Raw genomic sequence first — 19,798 nt, 5'->3', positions numbered from 1 at the left:
AGTGCAAACATTTAGCTTCTCTAAAATGATAATGCTATTTCGATCCATGACAGCAACAATTAGGCCCAGGTTAGATAACACCTCAGTAGCTGAACAATAGTACTCATAATGCCACGGGTTATTACCCTTAACTAGTTTAATAAGACCTTCAACCACAACAGTATGTCCCTGATGAAGAAAAATAGGTAATGATCCTTTAAACTTTGTTCCTCTTTCTTCATCGAAACTTTCTGGATATTTTAACATATTTATACAACATGTACATACACCATACAGTCACGAAACCATTTATGATGGCTTCAAACTGTCTTACTGCTAATATGTCCCAAAAGCGGTGACGTTTGGATATAATAGCGCGTGGGTTCATGCGCCGGGATGTGGAGAATAATTGTGGGCGGTGGTTGAAACGATGAGCAAGGAGCAAAAAGAGTGGAGATATAGGTGTCAAGGGCTGGTGGTTACGCTGGAGGTTGTTGTTCTTATGTATAGTGGTGGTTGTACGGTGGGAGACAACGGCGCATAGTAGACGCGTGAAGGATGATCTGGTGGTGGCCATTTGTTGACGGGATGGTGATGGGGTTTATGATCAAATTTTCAAGTTTATGTAAAGATTGGTGAATGAAATTATTTAATTTATGGAGCGATTTTTAACATAATATTATTATTTAACTTATAGTCCTTCTTATCCTTATCAACCATCTTTTATTCTTCGCCAACAACAACAACAACTACCTTCATTGACCTATGCGGACCATCATAAATCATGCTTATATATTCAGGATCTGTTGCTTCTAGACACATGGCCATCTTCACCTTCTAGATTGGATATTCATGAATCTTTAGGATTGGAACTTTAATAGCCTCATATCTGCTCATATTATGATTGATGGGTTGATTGGCTAGTGGATGAGGTGGGGGAGTCTGTTGAGGTTCTCTAACTTCCATTATAAATTGATTTTAGATCTTAAACTGATTGTATATCAACAGCAAGCTCTGATACCAATTGTTAGGTTCTTGATACAACTGTTGGGGGGTGGATACAGTTTATGCAGATAAATCGAAATAATCACTCAACAGGATAACCAATTTTCTATTGATTGATAAAAACTGATTACAAACTAATCTCTAAAAGGATGAACATATATCATTGAGAGCTGCTAGGTTACACAAAAAATATATCAATAAGCGACACTTAAAGTGTTAACCTAATATGTGCTTATATACTGCACAACTACACAAACAAATAAGGAATTCTATTCTATTACAATAAGGAATCATAAAATATATCCTTAATTTGAGTGCTACTAGAAGTAAAGTACTTCACTGAGCAAACCCTTTCCTTCTTTAATATCTCCTGATCTTTAGCTGTAGTGACTAAATACTGATGTCATTTTCTGATCAGCAAATGCTGATGACATATGCCGACGACGTCACCTTCTGCTAAACTCTGATATCAAATGCTGATAGTTCATAAGCTAATATCATCAATTTCTTCTAACATATCCCTATAACCAAACCGTTTATATTATTATATTATATAATTAAAATAATAAATAATATAAGCATATGTTAAAAAACAAGAGTCTCAATAACTAGGCGGGGGGAATGACTAATTCAAAAACTTTCGTGTATTTTTGAAACTTGAAACTCAGCTTACCAAATATCAAAGTGTAATAAAATTAATCAATTGAAACACTGATAATTTTGGGTCAATTTAATTTATATATATTAAAGAAATTATTGCCACCACTCCAAGAAAAACAATGGTAATTTTTTTACTTCTTCTCAAGAAATTTTCTCGAGTTTTGGCTTATAGAGAGAGAAAAGATATTACAAGAATGAATATGCTCTTTGTTTTCTCACTCAACTAAAGATGGGATGGACACCATATAAATAAATTAATGTACTGCACAATATGCACACCCATTTACAGTAAGTTGTCCAATTCTGTAAGGCGACACGTTGCAGCTTTTTGAGGACCACTTTATTCTATAATACGCTCCTCATCTTTTGATGTGTATTTGTTTTTCTTCCTCTCCCAGTTTAGCTGTATGTTTGACACATGTCCATGGACCACCTCCATGTACCATATGTTGTATGATTCTGTTTATCACTTATGGTAATTTGTACCTTCATTTGTCTTGTTGTGAAATGGCTAAGTAAAGATATCGTGAACTCTGCTTCTCGACTTGACGATACTGTTCATTTTAGAGTTCTTGATATAGTACAATTCTAGACTTCACGATATAGTGTAACCCCAGACTTCATCATATAACTTCTTTCTTGACTTCACGATATAGAACAAAATTAGACTTTACGATCCAGTACAGAACTGGACTTCATGATCGAGAACAAATTTAGACTTCACGATATAGACCAAATTTAAACTTCACGATATGATAATGAACTAGACTTCACTATATGGATTTGATGGACTTCACAACATAGCTCTTTTGTACTTCACGATGTTGGACTTAGAGAAACTTCTGCAACTTATTGACTTTAAAAGTCTTCTTTCTTCAGTTCACTGCTTGAACAATTTACATTGAACTTTTACCAAATTGACTTTATTCTCTGAATAATATATACAAAACTGTTGCATACAAATTCATAAGCTCTTATAGCATTTTGAGATGTCTAGAAGGCAAACAAGACATGTACAAAAGAAACCTATCATTAGTCCAAATGGTTGAATCCATTTGGTTATATAAAATGACATTATAACTTGAATATAGTTGTTATGATGGAATAAACATGTCATGTACCTAACATTATATATAATACATTATTTAATTCATAAGACCTAATATAACTAAATATGCATAAGATTAAGTTTAATGTTATTATTATTTAGCAGAAGCTATACATTAGTTTTTTGTCCTGTGTGTTTTAACAGAAGCAAACTATATTTTTAGACTTGAACTCTTAATGTCCTTGTATATTACTTATGTATAATATACGACATGTACAATAAATATTACCATTGTAGCTTTAGTTACAAATTTCAATATAAACTCACATGTAATTGTTTAATAAAAGAAAGTGAATCAATTTAAATTTTATTTTTTAAGTTATTATATTTTCAAATTTACTATTATTAAATTTGTAAAATACTTTTTAGTTTGGGGAAAACTCTAAAAATCGAAACTGACAAATGGTTAACCGGAGAAAACAGTTGGACGGTTCGAATACGGTGAATAGTTGAAAACATAATCGATATATACAGTCATGTAATAATTTTCATTAAAAATCGAGGCTACCCATCCGTGCACAACTCTACAGATTATAAATATAAAATTAGAACCATTTATGATGTGATGTACATGGAACTCAAGAGGACTATATAACAACATTAATTCCGAGGAACCATATTTTAGATGCCTCTGCAAAAAAGAGAGATATTACTTATCTTTAAACGAACAGGAAGCATCTTCTCGCCAAATATGCACAAAAGATAAATATTTATTTATTCTCGGAATGTAAATGTGTTTTATAGACCAAAAAGTATAAACACGAAATAACTCTAAAAATTTAGGACATTTAACCTAACAAGAGTTTTCAGAAAATATACATTGATAGATATCCAGTACCAACATTTTTTTGATAATCGTAATAATTTTCTTACTGCTTGGTAGAAGCAGTGATAACAACTCCCCACATCCCTCGCTTCTCATCATACTTAACTTAACTACTGAAAGATAATATTCTCAATTCATGCCTTTGACTTCCATACCTTTAATTAACTTGAAGAACCTATATTCTTATTTGATCTCATCAATCATCTTTTTATAAAACCCTTCAACGAAAAATGAGTGTTTTTCTTGTGACACATCTCGTATGCCTTGTAACGTGACTAAATAAATTTAAATCAACCTAATATTTTAGGATCCTGGATTGAAAGGAAGTTTTCGTTTAGGAGAAATTATGGATTGATTTTTTATATCTTCCAACTAATTTCTCAAAACTGATTTTCATTGGCGGATCATGGAATATCATTGCTAGAAGATGAGTACTTATGTCAATAGTAATTTTGAACAAAAGGGTAATCTAGTCTTTTCGCAAACAGACATGTTCTTGAAGAAGCATCCATATAAACATTTTTCAACCTGAATACCATGTATCAATATCTTAAAGTATATAATATTAAAGATGAAAGAAGAGATTAATATTGAAGTTTGGGACATTTAACGAACGTGTTAAATATCAAAATGTTCATTAAAGTAATATTAATATATCATTTCTTTTATTATAGTAACTAGCTTAAAACCCGTGCGATGCACGGATCACATAATTTTTTTTTAATATTATATAATTTTTAAAAAAAATATTTTGAATTTAATTCTTAATTTTGTTCATTTAGAACTTTAAATGATATGACTTCATGATAATTATATTAGTAGACATATATGTTCAAAACTTTTTAGAACATCTAAACTTATTTAAAGTGATAGCATTGGTAGGGGGATATTATTATAACGAAATTATTATTTTATTGAGGATAAAAATATAATGTCTCCATTATGTTGGGACCTTAAAAAATATTATTTTAGCATGATGATTACTTAATCGATTAACTATAACTCTACAAAAAATATTTGGAAAAAACAATATTATTGATTGAACAATATAGTTTTATTGATAATTTTATGTGTATTTTATAAAAAAAATAATATTTATGTTTTAATTAAAATTTGATTTTTTAGTTCACATCAATAGGATATGAATTTTACTTAGTCTAATATAAATTTGATTTATCTCAGATCGGTGGTTTACATTATTTTATTTTAGCCCGATGCCCAATATACCGATCAAATCAACCTAATTATTTTTAGTTTAATTTTATTTTTTTTAAAGTCTGGATCAATAAGATAATTTTGTTTTAGACTGAATAATTAGTATATATGATTTTATTTTTGTTGGTCGAATTGTATTTTCATTTTAGTTTTATGTAAGTTTGAATCAATTGTATAATGTATTTTTTATACTGGATAAATAACATATATTATTTTGTTTATCCAAGTTCATTAGTATAATTTTTTTAGGAGGATTGATAGTATGTTATTTTATCTTAGCCCGAGTCACATGATATATCAACTAAATCTTAATAATTATATTTAGTTTGCTTAAATTTAATTTAGCCCGAAGTAAAATAATATAGAACTCGATATGAATTAAAATATAAATTGGTAGAAGAAGTTGAATTTAATATATATTATAATGATATAGAGTTCGTTATAAAATGAAATTGAAATTGGTAAATCAATAAATGAAGTTGACTTCAATATCAATTAGAATTAGAATTGATCGACCCAATAATTAGAATTAGAATAATTAAGGGTAATTAAGTAATTTCAGCAAGTACCGACCGACAGACTACCAAACTTTTAATGTTTCGTCTATTATAATATAGTAAGATTTGTGTCTCTAAATATACCAATTTAATAGATATGGATGTTAGTTTCCGGATGTTAATTTTTAATAGTTGATTTGATGCAACTTTTTTAACTTTGACATGTACACTTACGAAATAATAACGGTGCAATTAACATGTATACTAAGGGGTCATCTGTTAACTCCTGGAACATACCAAAAGTATTGAACATGGCCTGAATCACTTGTTCACTTTGTTTGATATTTTTTTTGTTAGCGGGACGAGTGAAGAATTTAGCTGGACGACTCGGTCAAAAAAATATAGTTGGATGGTTTATGTAATCTCACGATATAACAAGTTTTCTCAAGTAATATCAAGCCACTAGATTATGATGCAAAAATATAATATATTTATTTATAGTACTGATTTTCTTAAAAAAAGTATAAAATTAAAATTCCATGCCATATATTAATTTTATTTAACATTTATACTTATACTTTTAGTTTTTAAATATGTTTATATTCAAATAATTATGTGGATTTTAATATGAATACATTTGGCTTAAATTTGTTTAATAATTTTAAATTAAACTTACAATTATATATTTTTTATGTTTAAGATTGGAAAATATTATTTACTCTTCAAATGGATAATATTTATTAAAAATATATGTATGTTTTTATCATTAAATTTTCAAAATACGTGTAAATTGTTATTTGATTATTAGGATTAAAATACAAATTAATTTTTACATATATGTAAAGATATGATCAACAAATATTATCGTTCATAAATTTTGATATTTATTTACCAAACATGATTAACAGTCCTGCATTCAGATTATCGATCGTTCAGAATTTTAATCGTCCAGAAAAAATGATTCAGATTTAACAAATGACCCCTAACTAATAATATTTGGTTTTTATGTATTTACTTTTTTAAAATTTAAAAATTATTATTAGATTGAAGAGAGTTAAAAATAATATATAAATTATAGCAATAAATAAAAAAAGTTATAAAATTTATTATTTGGTAATGATTAAAAAAAATATTAGAAAAATAAGGGAAAATATTATAAAAAAATGTTGTAAAATACTAACTATATTATAACAATAGCCAGATTAAATAAAAGGGGCAGATAGGTGATAAAAGAAATGCAAGTAAAGGAGAGATTGTTGCTGGTGTGTTATTTTCATTCACAATTGCATGGCTTTTATAGGCAATGCAAGGAACAAGGCATTAATTGCATGTATGCAATTTCAAGTGCTAGTTCATAGCCCTACTATTACAAGCTCACAATATTGACCATGTGATAATCATATTATAACACTCCCCTTTGATTGTCACTATGGATCATAGATTGCCTCATTAAAACCTTGTCAAAAAAACCCTAGTGGGATAAAAACTTTGTCGAAGGAAAAAGAGTACAATCTCCCCTTGGAAAAACTAATCATTCTCTGAAGTTTGTTGTAACAAATCTTTAAGTCGTCGCATTCCAATACTATGTCGCAACTTCCCAAATGTTGAATTCGGTAATGATTTCGTGAATAAATCAGCAAGATTGTCGCATAATCGAATTTGTTGTATATCAATTTCACCATTCTTTTGAAGTTCATGAGTGTAGAAGAATTTTGGTGAGATGTGCTTCGTCCTGTCTCCTTTGATATATCCTTCCCTGAGTTGATCAATGCATGCAGTGTTGTCCTCAAACATGAAAGTAGGACTTCTTGTGATATCCGGTAATCCACATGATTCTTGAATATTTTTGATGATAGATCGCAACCAAACACATTCTCTACTAGCTTCATGAATTGCAATAAGTTCTGAGTGATTTGTTGAGGTTGCCACTGTAGTTTGCTTCGTGGATTTCCAGGAAATGGCTGCATCACAATATGTAAATACATATCCATTTTGTGATTTTCCAAAATGAGGATCTGACAAATATCCAGCATCTGCATATCCGATCAGCTGAGATGTTGAGTTTTTCGGGAAGAATAACCCAAAATCAATTGTTCCACGAAGATAACGAAATATATGCTTGATTCCATTCCAATGTCTGTCCATCGGAGCAGAGCTAAATCTAGCCAATAAATTAACAGCAAATGTAATATCTGGTCTTGTATTATTTGCAAGATACATAAGTGCACCAATTGCTCCAAGATATGGGATTTCAGGACCAAGAACCTCTTCACCATCTTCTCGTGGTCGAAATGGATCTTTATCAGGTTCTAAAGATCTAACCACCATTGGAGTAGTCAACGGATGAGATTTATCCATGTAAAATCTGTTCAAAACCTTTTTTGTATATGTAGATTGGTGGAGGAAAATTCCCAATGACAAGTGCTCAACTTGTATACCAAGGCAATATTTTGTCCTTCCAAGATCTTTCATTTCAAACTCTGTCTTTAGATATATGGCAGCTTCATCAACCTCTGTAGCTGTTCCTACAAGGTTTAAATCATCCACATATACAGCAATAATCACAAAACCATATTGTGATTTTTTGATAAAAACACATGGCGAAATTTGATTACTAATATACCCATTCTTTTGTAAATAACGACTAAGTCTGTTATACCACATACGACCAGATTGTTTCAGTTCATACAATGATCGTTGAAGTTTAATGGAGTATATATGACGAGGTTTCTTGAACTCATCCATTTTTAACCCTTCTGGGATTTTCATAAAAATTTCACTATCAAGTGAACCATACAGGTATGCAGTAACGACGTCCATAAGACGTGTTTCCAATTTTTCTTTAGATGACATACCTAATATGAAACGAAAAGTAATTCCATCCATCACTGGCAAGTATGTCTCTTGATAATCAATGTCAGGCCTTTGAGAAAACCCTTGTGCTACAAGTCGGGCTTTATATCTCATAATTTCATTATTTTCATTCCGTTTTCTTATGAATACCCATTTATTCCCGACAGGGTTCACACCAATTGGTGTTTGGACAACTGGTCCAAATACTTCTCTTTTACGCAATGAATTTAACTCTATTTGGATTGCGTCTTTCCATTTTGGCCAGTCTTTTCTTCGACGACATTCATCCACACTTTATGGTTCAGGATCATAATTTATGTCGACATCCAATGCTGCGGAATACACAAATACATCATCGATTATGGCTTTACTTCGATCCCATAATTTCATATCATGCACATAATTTATTGAAATTTCATGATTGTTTAATCCCGTATCTTCAGGGACTGAAATCTCTTCAGGAGATAATACCACTTCAGGGGTATTTTCTTCTTCTGGAGCATGTGACACTTCAGGGGCAATTCTCTTTATTTTTCTTTTTCGTGGTGCAACATCTTTTGCACCGACCGGTCTACCACGCTTCAGGCGTGGCTTTGATATTGTAACCAATTCTTTTGTATCCGATTTTTGAATTGGTATATCTGTTCTAGCTGGAGTATTTACTGTAGGTATATGAGATTTAGTTATATTTCTAGAATCATTGAATGCGTCAGGCATTTGGTTTGCGATATTTTACATATGGATAATTCTTTTAACTTCAAGTTCGCATTGACCGGTACGTGGATCTAGAAAATATAATCCTGATGCATTCCATGTTAGGTCTGGATTAACTTTATTTGAATGTTTATCTCCCCCTAAGGGAGGAAACATAGACTCATCAAAATGACAATCTGCATATCTTGCGGTAAATAAATCTCCGGTTAGAGGTTCCAGATATCTAATTATAGATGTGGAATCAAAACCAACGTAGATACCTACTCTTCTTTGAGCTCCCATCTTCGATCTTTGTGGTGGAGCAATCGGTACATATACAACACTTCCGAAATTTTGAAGTGAGAAATATTAGGAACTTGACCAAGTACCAGTTGTAGCGGAGAATGTTGGTTGTAGGAAGTTGGTCTAATCCTAATAATATTAGCAGCATGAAGTATTGGGTGACCCCAAATAGATGTTGATAATTTTGCTTTCAATAACACCGGTCTTGCAATAAGTTGGAGTCTTTTGATAAAGGACTCGGCTAACCCATTTTGTGTATGTACATGATGAACTGGGTGTTCAACTGATATTCCTACAGACATGCAATAGTCGACAAAGGTTGTAGATGTGAATTCACCGGCATTATCTAGACGAATTGACTTAATGCAATGATCTGGGAATTGAGCTCGTAATTTAATTATTTGGGCAAGTAATTTTGCAAAAGTATCATTACGAGTTGAGAGAAGACAAACATGAGACCATCTTGTTGAGGCATCAATTAATACCATGAAGTACCTAAATGGGCCAGATGATGGGTGTATAGGTCCACATATGTCGCCTTGGATTCTTTCTAGAAAAGTTGGACTTTCAAGCCGAACTTTAACAGGAGATGGTCGAGTAATCAATTTTCCTAATGAACATGCTGAACAAGGAAGGTCATTATTGGAAAGAACTTTAAAATCTTTAAGAGAATGACCATTAGAATTCTCTATAATACGACGCATCATAGAGACGCCAAGATGACATAATCTTTCATGCCAAAGTGTAAAAGATTTTGGATCTATGAGTTTGGAAGCAATGACATTGTGTGACTCAATAGTTCTAATTTTCATCATATATAATCCTGAGGAAAGTGAGTGAAACTTTTCTAAGATTTTCTTGTTGCTAGGATTAGCGGAAGTAATAAGAAGATATTCTCTATTAGCCTCAGAGGTAGTTTCAATGTGAAAATTATTGAGTCGAATATCTTTAAAACTAAGAAGATTTCTAGTAGACTTACTAGAATATAATGCAATTGGAATGTGTATGTGGGTATCATTAGGTAGGACGAAACTAGCTTTTCCAAAACCTTCGATTATATTAGATATGCCGGAAATCGTTCCGACTTGAGATTCAATTTTGGTTATTTGGGTAAAATATTTTCGGTTCTGTAGAATCGTATGAGTTGTACCACAATCAGCAATGCATATATTTCAGAATCCATTCTGTATATAATTAAGAAACATAATTTATTTGATAAGAACATAACACACTACATAGTTCAAACAAAATAAAGCACACAATACATACTACTATAGTAATTATATGAAACTAATCTTCAGCCTCCCGTATGGGAGTTTCGCTAGGTTCATTCGGACCATTAATGCTTATTCCTCCAGTTGTGATTCTCGGAAAATCATCTATATTATTGTTGGCGAAATTTGTTTCTACCATTTTCTCTTTTGATTTTTGAGAAGATTAGTATAGCTTAACAAGATGATCTGGGATATGACAATTACGTGTCTAGTGCCCATCCATGCCGCACCTATAGCAAACATTTTCAGTTTTTCCTCCTCGCGGTGCCTTTCTTTTACTCTGTGATTCAGATTGCCACTTCCGGTGACCAGAGTTGTTATATGGATGAAAATGCCCGTGGCTCCGACCTCGTCCACGGTACCGCCCTTGGCCCCGTCCACCTCTATACCCTTTTCCACGTACATTCTGCTGGAATGACATGTTATTTACTTCAGGTAATGGGGCAGATCCTGTTGGACGGGATTGATGATTCTTAATCACCAATTCATGATTATGTTCAACAACGAGGAGAGTTGATAGAAGATCCCCAAACTTAGTGAATTTGCGCTCCCTGTACATCTCTGCTAAGTTGACATTGTTGGGGTGAAAAGTTGATAGTGTTTTATCGATTTTTCTTTTTTCCGTAACTTTCTCACCACACATAATAAGCCTAGAACTTATTTTGAACAAAGCAGAGCTATATGCTCGGACACTCTTAAAATCCTGAAGTCTTAAATTAGCCCAATCATTTTCAGCTGCAGGTAGATAAACTAGTTTATGGTGATCGAACCTATCCTTTAGATTATCCCATAAAATAAAAGGATCCTCGACTTCTAAGTACTCAGATTTTAAATTTTCATGCATGTGGTGTCGGAGAAAAATTATGGAGGTAAAGTTTTCTTCAGCCGTGGATTTATTTTCTGCCTTTATTGTATCGCTTAATTTCTTTGAACCCAAGTGCAACTTTACATCTTGTACCCATGATAAATAATTATCGCCAAAAATGTCCAAGGAAACGAACGACAAGCTTGTAATATTTATCATACTAAATCTGAATTAACACGAAAATTATTAAATTTAATTCATCAATGTAAATATTACATAAAATCCTACTTAATCGGGTGCGTTAACAAGTATGCAATAATCAATGTATATATCATTATTATCATTGATAATATAAACAAATCTATATATAAAATGACAAATGGATTTTCACCCGCCATACGGACGTCTGCGTATGCAGGTTATCTCCGACCAATAATAAATTAAAGTGGACAATCCTGCATAAGTTAGTTATGGGCAAAGTTATTATCCGATAATTATGCAATTTATAAATTAAGGTTCCAACTATATTTCGGTATTACCCAAAATTAAATGGTACCGTAAAATAATTTTAATAGGCGGTGCTCCAGCCATATATATTTAAATTATTAGTAGAGGGTGTAACCAGGTCTACTTCGGTCACACATATATATATACATTATATGAAGAGGGTATAACCAAGTCTACTCATATATATGCATATTTAAATTAAAATTATACCTTCTCAGTTTCGGCAGGGCTTCGTGCTAATAACGTGTTGTAAAATACTAACTATATTATAACAATAGCTGAGTTAAATAAAAGGGGCAGAGAGGTGATAAAAGGAATGCAAGCAAATGAGAGATTGTTGCTGGTGTGTTATTTTCATTCACAATTGCATGGTTTTTATAGACAATGCAAGGAATAAGACATAAGACATTAATTGCATGTATGTAATTTCAAGTGCTAGTTCATAGTCTACTATTACATGCTCACAATATTGACCATATGTGATTTGATAATCATATAATAACAAAAAACAATTAATTGATTGAACATTGAAGAAATATAAATATATAAATAAAGGCAAGCAAAGGGGGGTAAGTATGTAAAATGAGTGAGGCGTCTTCTTCTTCCCTGTCACCTGGTGAATTGATATAGTCTGAAATCGAAAGTGAGGAAAAAGAGGGAAACGAACCCTAACCGCAGAAGACGCCGATGCTCATACTTGATAATTAATTAAATCATCCCCGCCTTTAATTTATTAATTAAATCTCAAAAATGTTTCTTCTTCTTCTTCGCACAAGAAAAATCACAAAGATAAGATCCCTCGCCGCAAGTATGTATTTCTTCTTCTCAATTCTCTTTTTTATTGTGCACCTTTAATTGATTATATAAGCTGCTAATTTATACTTTTAGAATTTTTTGTATATGGGATTGAGATTTGGGTATGTAAGGTGTTTTTTAGGCTTGTAATTTGTCTACTTGTGACTTTGTGTTTTTAGGGAGGAGAAGAAGGTTGAAGAAGCTGAGCTGCCTAAGTATAGGGACCGTGCTAAGGAGCGTCGAGAAGATCAAAATCCTGATTACGAGCCTAATGAATTAGGTTCTTTTCACGCTGTTGCTCCTCCTGGCAATGTCGATCTCCTGTCTGCCGATGCACAAAAGATTTCAATTGAGAAGAGTAAATATCTCGGAGGTATGTTTTATACGTATCTTGTTGATTACGGTTACTATATTACTTTATTGCTCTGTCTGCCTTCAAGGAAGGGAATGACTTCATGTAAAATACCAAACTAAATAAAATGCAAGTGCAATTCTGCAAATTGGTTCGGATGATGAATGAGCGTGTGTTCTCTAATTGGTGCGATTGTGCTAATGTTGATTGGGTATAAATGAATTGAGGACGGAATTTATAATTTATTCTCTTAAATTACTACAGACTTCCAACCAAATGCAGTGTAAATGTTTCTGAGACTTATCTCTAGTTTCTCTTCTGGTTTTTCTATTTCATTTAAATGTTTGATATACTCACTTGGGTAGTACTACACTGCATAAAAGCTTTATAACTAGAGCATCAAAGTAGAACATTCTTGTCAAACGCAGCTGGCCAGCAATTCACCAAATGCAGTATCATTAGCCTATTTATCTGTATTTCAGTTTCCACTTTCTGTCTAATAGAGGCTTCTTCAGCAGCCGTATTTTCTTGCCTACAAGTTTCAATTGCATTGGTAAACAAGAAGCTGTTCACAGATTAAACTTATGACACTAGTTCTCCATCTTACCTATGTAATTATCATGTCAATGCTCTAGTACGGGTTAGGACCCAACTTTATAAGCGCTATACTTCTATGACATCCTTTAAAGTAATGCAATAATTATTCTTTATTTAATATAAATGATACTCAGTGGATACTCTCCTAAATTAAACCCACTTTTTTTGGTACACATAATGTAGGTGATGTTGAGCACACACATTTGGTGAAAGGCTTGGATTATGCTTTGCTTCACAAAGTGAGAAGTGAAATAGACAAGAAGCCGGAGGATGGAGATGATTTTGATAAAAAATCTAGGTAAGTTTGTTGGCACTGGTAATGTTTGTAGTTCTTAAACTCTATATTCATCTAACTGCATGCATATTTTTGATCTAAAAAAACTGTAGATATTAGCTAATTCTGTCCATGCCTCACTCAAACTGTTAGTCTGTTCTCCGTTTTGGGTGGTCCACGCCTCGAATCCAAATCAATTATTATTTCATGTCACTGTCACTTCCTGGATACTATAGATGTGGCTGGTTACATTTTTTTACCAAGATAGCAGTAGGAGTACACATATTTTAGTGGTTTAGGCTGCCAACCTAGATACATAGCTTATGAGGAGCATACAAATGTACTATACTCTTCAAGTTAATTTTTACTTGTTGATATAAATTAAAAATTGACAAAAAGATATATAAATGATACTCTTTAGTTATTCCACACTTCATTGTCACAGTTTTCATGAGTATTACAAATTTTATGGATAGTATGGGGATTCTGTTCTGTGTGCATTGTCCCTCATTTGCTTAAAATAATCTCTCCACTCTAGTGATTACTTGATATTTTGTTGATTCTTGGTTAAGTCTTTTTATGGTCTATTTTATCTTGTATACTAACTTATTCCACCACTATCAACAGAATATCCAAGGAAGAACATCCAGTGTCATTTCGCACTGCTAATGCAAAGGTATGCCGACTACCATGAATTGAATAGATCATTATGTATAATTTTTCGGAACTTTTATATTCTGTACTGAGTCTGTGTTGATTATTATTATGTTAATTCATGTTTCAGGCAATTTATCAGTGCATAGTCAAGCCCCAAACTACCATTAAACCTAGTGAAATGTTTCTACCTGGAAGGATGGCTTTCATATTTAACATGGTAAGATAAGAAATTTATTTCTTGTTTTTTTCTTATCATTGTAAATTTCATTGTGTAAATTTAACTTGGAACCTGCACCGCATAAAGCTTAATTAACGACTGAGGGACCAGCCTGGTTGTATGAAGTAGTGGCAGACTGGCAGCTTGTTTTTATGTAGGAGTGGAAGACAACTTTGACCACGGAATAAGTGTAATTCATGAATTTATTAGCAGAGGATGGGTGTTTTTGGTACTAATGTTAATGTTGTTGAGTTGATCACTATTCTTGTTGATCCCTTCTACATTATTCCCTCAGAAACCTCACATCAGTAACTAGTCATGTTTGAAGTAACAGTTAGGACCTAGAAAACTGTGTTGGAAATTTGTGTTTTAGTTGAGCTTATGAATTCATTCCATGTCAAATAATTGATTTTGTCCAATTGAGTTGTGGTTTAACCCCCCCCCCCCCCCGAAAGAAAAAAAAAGATACCAGTCTTTGTGTTCCAAAATTAGTAACTTGCAAGTTGTTTAAATATTTGGTTCATTTAAAACTTTTTAACTGATAGTATTGCTTTTCACCTGCAGACTGTATTGTATACTTTATGTTTATAAAGTTAACATATGCAGAATACCAGCACTGCAGTAATTACTGTCATTATCATATTTATAATAATCTGTTGCACATTCCAATTTCTCAAAGCAATCTCTCCAAGGATGCAATTGAAGGCATCACATGGAGCAATATTTACTTACCAAGTTCTGCTTTGTGCATGGCAGGAAACTGGGTTTTCCCATGACATCCCAACTACTCTGCAAAGGAGTAAAGCTGACTGTCCTGTCCCTGAGGTTATTCTCTATTCTATTATATTTGGCACAATCATATTTATTTTTAGTTATGCCACTTGATAATCATATGATTCTTATTAAACACAGGAAATGATTACTGTCAGTGTTGATGGGTCTGTGCTGGATCAAATTGCCAAAATAATGTCATATCTTCGCCTTGGTTCATCTGGAAAGGTGTTGAAGAAAAAGAAGAAAGAAAAAGATGGAAAAGGTGTTTCTATAAACTTCCTTGACTATTGTTTGCTGGTGGCCTTTCCTTAGAAATATTTATACTTCTTGTACAGTCTCAAACAAACTTGGTGTTTTGATTTGAATGTGTAATATTGTAATTGCATTTTGGCTGAATGTGTGTGTGTCTGCGATAGTGCGTTTTGTCTGTTTCTGTGACCTTCCTTAGTTATTGTTTGTTGCCGTTCTTTTATTATAAATCATATTATTGTACAATATATCAAAATCTCGATATTTTAGTTGTAAATTTGTATATTGAACTTGCATATTGGCTAAATGTGTGTATCTGCATTTTGTCTGGGTAGTCAGTAAATTTAACTTATGTTTACAGAGAATATCTGCATCTCTTAAATTCATTTACTAAAATATACATATATGTGACTGTGATTGCTTAGAGGGTACGTAGCTTTCCTCTACTCCAAAAAAGTCTCGCATCTGCATTCTGATGTATATTTTTCAGACCACTTGCTGCTAATTGATTTCAGTTTAAATGCTTGAATAGACTGTGTTATTCGTCTTTTTTTTTTGTATCTAAATCCAGATGTAAAGAGATACTCCCATTGAGCATTTCAGGTGCATATAATTCGTATACAAGTTTTGTGTATCATTTCAAAATGAAGTGTCTTTCATAACTTTTAAGTGAAGTGGTGATCCTAGCCTTTATTAAAAATGTTTGTTTATGATATACATAGTTTTAGTTACTGAGAAACACTTTAAAAAAATTATACCTACCTATCATATTTGAAGTTTGTAATGCATATGACTTACCTTAAAGAATTGGCTCATTTCAAACCAAAATATGAAAAAATTAGTGGACTTAAACTTCTCCATCACACCCATTATATAGTATCGAGATCTAATTTGAAATATTTTGAATGTTTCTGATTTGTGTCTCAGCTTGACAAATTATGCTTACTGGTTAAGGTGTCTACAAAACCTTCCAGTCACCCAAATACTTGTCTGCATTGTAAACTTCTGTTGCTTATATTTGAGTTGGAAATAAAATCAAATATATTGGTTTCATGTGACAAGATGAATTTTCTTTGAAGTCAGTTTGCTGTATGATTATATATTTATGTTAGCCTTATACCGCTCATTTAAATTTTGTTGTTCCAAGTATTCTGAACCTGTACAAACCAGTTTCTCTTGATCATCTCTTATGGATGCTAATGGATTTTTTATTCTGCCCTTATTAAATCCTTTTTGAGCTATCGCTGTTTCATATTCACAAAGTTTAGTATGTAATTGGCAGCAAAGACGTCACTTCAAAGTGAATATGATGACAATGTGAAGGCCATAAAACCTGGTTTCATCAAGAATCAAATGGATAGAGAAACCCTCCCACTGCCCCCGCCACCTCTCAAAAAAAATCCGTCAGACTACCGAGAGAAATTAGTCCCAACTGTTGCTAGAGCTGAAGAAGAAGATATTTTTGTTGGGGAAGGCACTGATTATGCTATTCCTACTAAAGATATGAGCCAAAGCCCCATTTCTGAAGACATGGATGAATCACCTCGGAACAAGGAAAAGGTGATGTATTATAATGAGCCTGCCTATGGTCCAGTGCCACCCTCTGAGCCAATTTATGGTCCAGTCCCACCATCTGAACCTTCTCACGATTGGCAACCACTGGTAAGTTATTTGACATTGTTTAGAAGTCTTATCTTGTTTCTGACTTTCCATTTATAAAAATATATGAATGTTTTACAATAAATGGGATTGAACTGATCTGATCTTTTAGAGATACGTCCATGTTGTATTTTATTTATGTTCAATTTTTGATTCATAAGTTTATTTCGTGGTTTAATTTTTCAGCATGGGTATGATGCTATGCAAGCACAAGCTATGGTTGGTGCCTATCAGGGAGAATGGCAGGATTATCAATATGCCGAGCAGATGGCTTATCCTGACCAATATCTCCGGCAGGACATTAACTATGATATGCAAGCAGATTTAGATGCTCAGCAGGATCCACGCTTAATGACCCAAGAACAGAAAGATCGGGGTTTAGGGTCAGTATTCAAGCGGGATGATCAGAGGCTTCAACAGTTGCGTGAGAAAGATGCCCGAGAGAAGGATCCAAACTTTATATCTGACAGTTATTCTGAATGTTATCCAGGCTATCAAGAATATAACCGTGAAGTTGCGAACAGTGAAGATGAAGAAGAAGATTTGTCAAAAATGGATATGGGTGGACGAGTAAGTTTTTTCATCTCAATTTGTTATAGACTTGATTATTTGTTGATTCATTATAGACATAATTTGTTCAAGATGTTTGTTCAAATTGATTTGAACAACTTGGGATTAAGTACCTTTAGTGTAGTGGTTCAAATTTTATCTGCCTGCAAACAGTGTGGATGGTACTTATCACAGGCAAGACTACTAATAATTTTTTTATATTTTAAATTGACCATTGGTTGATTGATCGGATGAAATCATATGCAACATTTTAGAGGAGAAATATAATTAATATACAAGTATAATGTTTGAACAGGCAAAAGGGCGCCTTCACAGGTGGGACTTTGAAACTGACGAAGATTGGGCAACATACAATGAACAAAAGGAAGCAATGCCAAAAGCTGCATTTCAGTTTGGTGTGAAGATGCAAGATGGTCGAAAGACAAGAAAGCAAAACAAAGACCAGAAGATTACTAACGAGTTGCACAAGATTAACAAGATACTTGCCAGAAAGAAGATGGAGAAGGGTGAAATAAATGACGATGGGGGGTATGATGATGATTCACATCCCGGAAAGAAGGTTCGACTTTGATGCTTCGACACTTCTTAATATTATTGTAATATAATTTATATAGAACCTACAGTTCTAATCAAAGAAATAGAGCACACCTGTTGATGGTAAATGTAGTTGCATATGTTAAGCTTGTAGTCGTCAGTTTCACTCCAACTATTTCATTAGTGGGTGTTTTTTGTAGCAAGCTAGCTTCGGAGGAATTGGTTCTGGAATTGTAAGAATAATATTTTGTAGACCCGGGACACCAAAATGTTGTGGTAATTTTGTTGGCAAGAACTGGTAATTTGACACTTGAAGAATGTTGCTTTCCTCTTAATAGCTTTGCTTGCTTGCTTGCTTATATAATGTTATGTTGTGCTTGGTTGGTCGGAGAATGAAATGAGTGAAAATAGACGGAAGGAATCGAGTTAATGATATTAAATTTGAAACAAAAGAAGAAAAGGGAAAGTAAAATATGATGAGAATTGGGAAGAAAATATAGTTTTTCCAACTCAAATTGGAAATAGTAATGTAGGGAAAAAATATCCAAATAAACACAACATTAGGATCGCTTCTACAGTGAGGAATAAGTTGATAATAGTAATATTTCTTCAGATTCTGATCATGAAAGGATTTTGGTCCATGCGCACTTTCTGCCTATTATCACTCGTCGGTTTTTTATTGCAATAACGCGGAACCTGTAAAACCCCTAAAAAGAGTGTTTTAATTGCAGATTGGAGACATGACCCTCCTGAATTCGCACAACGAAAATCATGTATTGATACAACTGTGTATAGAAAAAACCCTCGTGGAACTTTAGGGTTAATTTGGATCGGGGGTTAGTAGGAGGGTTGGGTTAGTAAGAGCGGGGTTGCGATCTGACAAACCCTTGTTTGGGAAGATGACACATGAGAGGAGTTGGAGTTTGGAAGGGTTTAAGAAGGTTGACGTCAAGTTTGGGAAAATACACATGAGAGAGGGGGTTGGAGTTTGGAAGGGTTGATCAAATTTTTGGTGGGAATCAAACTTTATAATGTTTTAAAAGATTTGATGTCAAAAAAGTTAAATCTACATTCTACAACACCCCGTTTGGGGTGTTGGAAAAGAACAGCCCAACCTTTACTCCATACCTGTTCCAGTAATAATTATTGTAGTTGATTAATTGCAGGTGGTACATTAAAACCCATCAATTACTTAATTATCAAGATGTTATATCAAAAAATTGGTATAAATAATATTCAGATTAAGGCTGATAAAATAGTCAAAATAGAGGTACAAGTGCATAAAATTCAGTAACAGAAGATATGAATTTCCTTATGAAAGGAAAGAAGGCGCGCCCTGTATGGAGTAATGAACGCGCCTTATATTATGAATACTTAATGGAAAAGTTACACCTG

The 19,798-nt window shown here is 32.9% G+C and overlaps 2 protein-coding genes across 2 annotated transcripts; one reads left to right on the top strand and one right to left on the bottom strand.

Annotated features, from left to right (window-relative positions):
• Positions 1-10,621: 10,621 nt before the first annotated feature.
• On the bottom strand, positions 10,622-11,437 carry LOC141714900 (uncharacterized). Its single transcript, XM_074518396.1, has one exon. It carries the CDS (start codon positions 11,435-11,437, stop codon positions 10,622-10,624), a length of 816 nt encoding a protein of 271 aa, XP_074374497.1.
• A 160-nt stretch (positions 11,438-11,597) lies between these two features.
• On the top strand, positions 11,598-18,712 carry LOC141714899 (suppressor of mec-8 and unc-52 protein homolog 2). Its single transcript, XM_074518395.1, has 11 exons — positions 11,598-11,636; positions 12,475-12,533; positions 12,700-12,893; positions 13,653-13,767; positions 14,371-14,419; positions 14,528-14,617; positions 15,374-15,442; positions 15,530-15,653; positions 16,923-17,302; positions 17,486-17,869; positions 18,165-18,712. Exons 1-11 carry the CDS (start codon positions 11,598-11,600, stop codon positions 18,438-18,440), a joined length of 1,779 nt encoding a protein of 592 aa, XP_074374496.1. The 3' UTR covers positions 18,441-18,712.
• Positions 18,713-19,798: the final 1,086 nt, after the last annotated feature.

The sequence above is a fragment of the Apium graveolens genome, chromosome 3, assembly GCF_009905375.1.
Source record: "Apium graveolens cultivar Ventura chromosome 3, ASM990537v1, whole genome shotgun sequence".
Taxonomy (NCBI): Eukaryota; Viridiplantae; Streptophyta; class Magnoliopsida; order Apiales; family Apiaceae; genus Apium; species Apium graveolens.
The sequence above is the reverse complement of the archived record's forward strand: the minus strand, read 5'-3'. Positions and strand labels throughout refer to the sequence as shown.